The sequence below is a fragment of the Megalops cyprinoides genome, chromosome 7 (genome assembly GCF_013368585.1).
Source record: "Megalops cyprinoides isolate fMegCyp1 chromosome 7, fMegCyp1.pri, whole genome shotgun sequence".
In the NCBI taxonomy this organism is placed as follows: Eukaryota; Metazoa; Chordata; class Actinopteri; order Elopiformes; family Megalopidae; genus Megalops; species Megalops cyprinoides.
In genome coordinates, this window is record NC_050589.1 from 1,139,205 (window position 1) to 1,146,704 (window position 7,500).

General features: G+C 51.7%; 1 protein-coding gene across 1 annotated transcript in view; it reads left to right on the forward strand.

The window, feature by feature from the left end:
• Positions 1–7,500, forward strand: part of LOC118780586 (sarcolemmal membrane-associated protein-like) — a 24,124-nt gene that overhangs the window by 10,595 nt on the left and 6,029 nt on the right. The window contains exons 12-16 of the mRNA XM_036533171.1: positions 2,749–2,829; positions 3,401–3,460; positions 6,407–6,532; positions 6,676–6,750; positions 7,240–7,500. The exon at positions 7,240–7,500 is cut by the window's right edge and continues 75 nt beyond it. Coding sequence (XP_036389064.1) covers positions 2,749–2,829; positions 3,401–3,460; positions 6,407–6,532; positions 6,676–6,750; positions 7,240–7,500 — 603 coding nt within the window. The remainder of the gene's footprint in view (positions 1–2,748; positions 2,830–3,400; positions 3,461–6,406; positions 6,533–6,675; positions 6,751–7,239) is intronic.

The window sequence follows — 7,500 nt, forward strand, 5'->3', positions numbered from 1 at the left end:
TTGTCATTCCATTGCAGATGGCTTCTAATCTGTCAGACACCGCTGGACGTTAGATTACGCTTTTTCTCATCTGATGCCGTCACTCAGAGTGACCCATGTTGCTGACAGTGCTACACATGGTTTTATCTGAACCCTGAGCTGCCTCAGTGACAGAGTAAGTGTGAAAACTGTGTCTCTCCAGAAAGTTACCTGGGGCCCAGGCCCAGGGTTGCCCAGCCAAGTGCCTGCATGGATGAAAGAAATGCTGTTCTGGTGTTTGTTCACACTCCTCCCTGCCTGGCTAATGCCATTACCTCCTTATCTACAGTCACGGGGATTCATACGGGTTTGGTGCCTAAATCTAAATCTATGCTCTGGCTGCCAGTACACAGGTGGCTGCTGGCGTGTGGCAGTGAATCTGTCCTCTGTGAGCCTATTTGCTTCAAGCTCTTAACACTAACCTTACAGCTGCCCCGAGCTGGGCTTTCTCTGCCCCCACAGTTCTGATATTATGGTATTGGGGGGGGGGGGGGGTGTTGATTCTTCTCCTGATAAAAGCAGAAGCATTATCTTCCTTTAGTCCTGACGTCTTCCTTTAGTCCTGACGTCTTCCTTTAGTCCTGACGCATGTATTTAAGCCTCTGTCTCTTGGTTAGGCACTTTGCCAATCTAGTCAGTTACAAGATTAATAATGCATGGCTGTCATTTGAGAACCTAAATCATTACTCTTACAGGTTGGGAATTTTGGGAAATTGGGAAAGGTGTTTTTATGAGAATCATCTCCATAGCAACCGGATGGCGGAGGCAGAAGTCTTTGACTGATTGGATAGACTAAAAGTTGAGGTGTTCATGCTGGACTGTAAGAAATGCAGCCATGAGTCATCACACTCTCAACATCTTTTGTAGTTTTTCAAGACCCTGGAGGTGCATCTGTGGTCCCAGGAATATTTTTAGCCAGAGAGTGCCGTGTCTTGATTGGTATCTCATTTCGGAAGAAATCAGCTGCATTAGGTCTCTGTCGGTTTTGCAGGAAGTGTGTTCAGTTAATTGCCTTGACCCTCTTCCAGCCTTTTTATTGGCACATATTTCCTATTTTAAGGTCTCTATTCCTGCCGGCTCCCTGTGGAGCCTCTGTATGCTGGAACGCAGGTCGAGCACCAGCACAGACACTGCGCCCAGTATGGGCAGCGTGGCATAAAATGAGCAGAAATATTGTGTGTTAAATAAACATGAATAGAGTGATTTTAAATGAGCTGATCTACATTGTTTTAAAATGAGCAGAAACGCGGTGTATTTAAATTAAAAGATTTTTCATTTTACCTCAGCGTAAGGATGGGATCCTTATAAAACCTGAGGAGAGCACGGATGGTTGGAAACATCTGATTTCCACCCGGAGCAGCAGGGGAGGTGCAGAAGCTACACTATACGAGGAAACTCCTGGCTGCGTACTGTAGGTTTCACTGTGTATTACAGGTGTTTCACTGCATATTGCGGGTGTTGCAGGTATAGAGATGTTGGTGTTTGACTCCTGAGAAATGGGCGCTCCCCAGTCTCTCCTGTCTCTCCCTGGTCTCTCTCTCCCCGGTTTCTCTCTCCGGTGTCTCTCTGGTCTCTCTCTCCCCGGTCTCTCTCTCCAGTCTTTCTCTCTCCAGTCTCTCTCTCTCCGGTCTCTCTCTCTCCGGTCTCTCTCTCCCCGGTCTCTCTCTCTCCCCGGTCTCTCTCTGTCCCCGGTCTCTCTCTCTCCCCGGTCTCTCTCTCCCCGGTCTCTCTCTCCGGTCTCTCTCTCCGCTCTCTCTCTCCCCGGTCTCTCTCTCTCCCCGGTCTCTCTCTCTCCCTGGTCTCTCTCTCTCCCCAGTCTCTCTCTCCAGTCTTTCTCTCCCCGGTCTCTCTCTCTCCCCGGTCTCTCTCTCCCCGTTGAGCTGTGTGCCAGGGCCCTGCTGCAGGCGTGAGCATCGTTTCCTGATCTTTATCCCTGTGGGATTAGAGCTCAGATTACGGCCGGCGGTCAGCAGGCAGTGGTGAGCGGATCAGCAGGGTCGGCTGCTCCGCTCCGCTCCTCACGAGGTGTAACAGCGCGTAACAGCGCGTAACAGCGTGTCACGGTGGCTGCAAACGGAGCACTGCGTTACACACATTCCTCACAGTCACACAGTCCTCACAGTCTGCTGAGCTTACTGTTCCAGGCTCCAGGCCAGTCATGTGAACCCACCACACTTCTGTCATGGACAGAATTGATCCATTTGTCTTACTACATATTTTGCTTTTAAATGTGGAGAAAAAAACATTTTTGTGATTTTTGTTCCTGTTAATAGAATTCAGCCGAGGGCATGTTTCAGTGGGAGTGCAAAACAGAGCACTGGTTTGTGCCATGATTAAGGACAGTGTTTCTTTTTTTAAAGCATTACTTCCCCCCAAAGATCCCACAGTTGGTAGATTTAGGGTCCAACTGGCAAACGGAGAGAAACGATCTAAACAAAAGCGGTAACTGTGTTAGCATGCAGCTGGAGAGCCAGTGTGTGCCAGTCAGATCTGCCACCACCAGCACTATAAAGGAGCCCAGAGCGAATGGGAAGGAACCATTTGTGACATCACAGAAAAAGCACACCCTTGCTGCTGTGCACACATTGACCTCCCACAGAGCGCCCGGGTGCCTTCTCAGGCAGCCCTGCGTTTGTATCACATCCTTTTGTTTTTCGGCTGCCTGTTTTTATTGTGTTGTGCGAGTGGCTCCCCCTCCGGCTTAGAATGGTCTCTCCCGTCTTCCCTCAGAAATTCAGATGGACGCTAGAGAGTGCGACATGTCAGACACACTCAAACCCTGCAAGGATATCAGCACTGAAGACTTTACAGGTAAAGCAATGAGTTTTACTTCTCTTCTTTGCTTCTTCAGGTATATTTATCGTTGACTCTGTAATCATGCACTGACTAACTCGCTACATTTAATGAACTTGAATATATTTCAGTCTGAGATAAACACGATTAGTAAGTTTTTTTTTTCCTTTGAAAACTCTTTTGGACAGAACTTAAATGCATTAACAACTGTAAATTAACTTGGCTTTTTGTAACTTTAGCTCTTAGATTTGAAATGTGTATGAAATGTATTATGTAGGTATGTAATTGTAAATAAGAGTTTATACCAGGAGTTTTTGCGTTATTTGTGTAGGATGGCTGTGCATTTGTCACTGGCTGTGTGCTACAGATTTGCTGAACTTATTTGCTGTTGGTTGTCTGCAGTTATGTCCTTACCCCAGTAAATGCAGATAGGGGCGTTTGAAAATGAAGACGGCACTGCTGCTCGCTACTCGTGATTTTAATCGTAGCTGTGATATTTTCACGCTTCTCCCCGGAGGCGGGTTTGGGTTGGGCTGTATTGCGTGGGTTTCGTCCTTTGCTCTGCGTACCTCTCTTTCTCCTCATGCAGACTCTCAGATGGATGAGCAGGATCTGAAGGAACCCCTGAATAAGGTGGCGCTGCTGAACGGTAACGCAGCTCGTCTCCTCGCTGTCCTGGGGCTCGGTGGGTGAGGGGACGTGTTACAGCAGATCAGACAGCAGATTGGAGACAGATCGGGCTGTTCTAGGGCACAGCACAGTCAGCTGCTCTGACCGCTTTGGAGCGCTGCCCTTAGGGGCAGGGAAACGCTGGGAGTGTCAGGATGGCGGGGTGTGGACACGGCCCCGGGAGCTCTGCGGGGGCAGAAGGCCCTCAGGCGCAGTTTTATACAGACACACAGACCAGCTGTGCTCCTGTGAGGGGCTGTGCTCCTGTGAGTGTTCGTGCTCCTGTGAGTGTCTGTGCTCCTGTGAGCGTCTGTGCTCCTGTGAGCGTCCCTGCTCCTGTGAGGGGCTGTGCTCCTGTGAGTTTCTGTGTGCATGCACAGAGGCTGTCCTCTTGCTGTGCTCCTGCTTCTTCATCTCCAGAGCAAGCGGCAGTCTCCAGCCGTGTGGAAACTGGGTCGTGCCGGAGTGGGAGTCTGTGTGACCTCATTTTCCAAGCGTGAACCAATTAGGGATCATTAGTAAGGAGGTGTCTGCTGGGACACGCACAGCAAGGAGGCCTGGCAGGAGAGCAGGACTGCGCTGACTCTGTGCTGCGCTGACTCTCTGTGCTGCGCTGACTCTCTGTGCTGCGCTGACTCTCTGTGCTGCGCTGACTCTGTGCTGCGCTGACTCTCTGTGCTGCGCTGACTCTCTGTGCTGCGCTGACTCTGTGCTGCGCTGACTCTGTGTTGCGCTGACTCTCTGTGCTGCGCTGACTCTCTGTACTGCGCTGACTCTCTGTACTGCACTGACTCTCTGTGCTGTGCTGACTCTGTGCTGTGCTGACTCTGTGCTACGCTGACTCTGTGCTACGCTGACTCTGTGTTGCGCTGACTCTCTGTACTGCGCTGACTCTCTGTGCTGCGCTGACTCTCTGTGCTGCGCTGACTCTCTGTGCTACGCTGACTCTGTACTGCGCTGACTCTCATTCTCTCTCTGCACTGACTCCAGACTCTGTAGTTTACACCTCACTGTGCTGGCTGTAGAAGGAGGTCTTAGTTTCCATTAGAGGTCTGATAAAGAGGAGCTGTGAGTCCTCCCCTAAGGGTGGGTCTGCAGTCTCAGCTCAGTGAATTATGCACGACTCCCCCTGAGTGCCAGCTCCTGCTCTGCTGTGGAGACCCCGCAGCCCTGAAGGCAGCCTGTGAATCTCAGGGCAGGAAGAGCGGCTCTCCGGCTGTCCCTGAAGCTCACTTCGTCAAGAATGGGGTCATTTTGCCGAAATTCAGTATCACCAGCGCTCTGATAGATCCAAGCTTCCCTGTCTGTCATATATACATTCAAAATGCTACCCAAGTTTAATTGAATACTGAATAGTGAAACATTTTGACTGAACAGGAATATTAAATGCATTTATGATTTCTCACGAGGTTAACGTAGAGATGAATTGCCAGGTGAATAAGGGCACAGGTAAAACACACCTGTGTGCTGCATGTGTCGTCTGTCACGCGTGGCCCGTGCCGCTGCTTCTGGCTGCTCTGATTGCCTCACATGGCTTCAGTTTGCATGTACTTGTGCTCTGTACAAATGGCATTATCTGAAAGGCTTTAACATAACCCCATTAACTAACTGGCTTTAGAGATCTGTCAGACAAAGGGCATGCAAAAAAGGGGGTGGAGGCGTGTGGGGGGTGTTCCAAACGCTGCCAGCTCCACATTGGGTGTCCGGCACAGTTGACACTTACACTTGTTTGAGAAATGTAATAAATTTCAAGCATTCAAATGATGAATGTATGAGATTAATGATGGTGTTTCGGTGAACAGGCATGTACAGGAGTATCTGTTCTCACGTGAAATTTAAGGCTTAACGCCCTGCAGTCACACAAAAAGCTCTGCTGCCTCACTCCAAACGGCCTCTCGGAGCGAACATGAATGACGCTTTCTGTGTGGACGCCCACAACCAGCACAAAGCACGCTAACACAGATGCCTTAATCGCAGCACAGATCTTTCTGCACTGTAAGAGATGCATATTCACTGAGTTGTACAATGAGCCTTTCAGACATGTTTTTGTGCTTTACAGTAACGTATTCTTCGGATTTTGCTTGGAGTTTTATATCTACAGCCTCCCAATCTGTAAGCGCATGGATGTATTGACCTGTTTCTGGGAGAGGCCATTTTGTGACCCTTGAAAGCACCGGTGCTAAACCACCCCCAATATAATTGTTTTTAGGATGTTTCTGTTTTGGGGTCTTATGAATCCAGAGGAGACTCATGAGAGATGACTGTTCGTTAGAGTGTATGGAGGAGACTCATGAGAGATGACTGTTCGTTAGAGTGTATGGAGGAGACTCATGAGAGATGACTGTTCGTTAGTGTCAGTAATTACAGTATCTGGGACGAGGAAGGGAAAGCAGCTCACAGGACTGGGATTGTTTCCAGCTGCGGTTCATGTGTTTTATAAGAGAGACACACTCAATCTGTCACACTGTCGCACTCAGTAGCACCTGTTTTCTCATGAGCTGTTTGGGCAGGGTGAAGAGGCTGAGCCCGCGAGAACCTGGGGGGGTGGGGGTGGGGGGGGGCATGTGTCGGAGTGGGGTGGATGCAGGTGTCTCAGTGGGGGGGTGCAGGTGTTTGAGTGGGGGAGATGCAGGTGTCTCAGTGGGGGGGGTGCAGGTGTTTGAGTGGGGTGGATGCAGGTGTCTCAGTGGGGGGGTGCAGGTGTTTGAGTGGGGGAGATGCAGGTGTCTCAGTGGGGGGGGTGCAGGTGTTTGAGTGGGGGAGATGCAGGTGTCTCAGTGGGGGGGTGCAGGTGTTTGAGTGGGGGAGATGCAGGTGTCTCAGTGGGGGAGATGCAGGTGTCTCAGTGGGGGTGGGTGCAGGTGTCTCAGTGGGGGGGGGGGGGTGCAGGTGTTTGAGTCTCAGTGGGTCTTTGCTCTTTCCACAGATGATCTGCAGCATGGCATTCTCGAGACCAGTGACTCCGAGCAGGTCATTCAGCGCCTGACCGCTGAGCTGAGGGAGGCCCAGGAACTGGCCACTAGGGGGCAGCAGAAATGCATGGAGCTGCAGGGTGTGGATCAGCTGACTGTTCCTGTGAATGATATGATCAGCTGACTGTGTTTATGTGAATATGATCAGCTGACTGTGTTTATGTGAACGTATATGAATGCTCCCATGAGGAGGGTAGTGAAGAGTCTGTCTCACCTGTCTCAGGTGCACTGGAGCAGGAGAGGAGGGAGAGCCAGGTTCGCTCCGAGGAAGCAGCCAGGCAGATCCATGCTCTGCAGGGTGAGTCTGTTTCTGTATGTCTTCCTGTGCGTGTGCGCAAGTGTGTCTGTGTGATGACCCTGTCTCTCTGTAACACCCCCTTCTCTCTCCGGTGTGTGTATGTGTATGTGTGCATGCGCGCGCGTGTGTGTACGTGCGTGCGTGTGTGTGTGTGTGTGTGTGTGTGTGTGTGTGAACGTGCGCGCGTGCGTGTGTGTGTGTGTGTGTGTGTGTGTGTACGTGCGTGCGCGTGTGTGTGTACATGCGTGTGTGCGTGCCTGCGCGTGTGTGTGTGTGTGTGTACGTGCGTGCGCGTGTGTGTGTGTGTGTACGTGTGCGCGTGTGTGTGTGTGTGTGTGCGTGCGTGCGCGTGTGCGTGCGTGTGTGCGTGCGTGCGTGTGTGCGTGCGTGCGTGCGTGCGTGTGTGTGTGTGTGTGTGTGTGTGTGTGTGTGTGTGTGTGTGTGTGTGTGTGTGTGTATGTGCGTGTGTGCGTGCCTGCGTGTGTGCAGTCCAGCTGCAGAAGCTGCAGGCGGAGAGGGAGGTGCTACGTGAGGAGAGGGAGAGCGCAGTATCCAGTGCGCATGAGGAGCTGCGGCACGCCCAGGAGGAGGCGCTGTCCCTGCGGCGCGCCCAGGAGGAGGCGCTGTCCCTGCGGCGCGCACAGGAGGCCGTCACCGCCCGGCAGGAGCGCGAGATCGCCGCCCTGCAGGACAACCTGGGCGCTGTCACTGCAGAGCTGGAGAAATGGCGCCAGGCTGCGGCCGAGTACG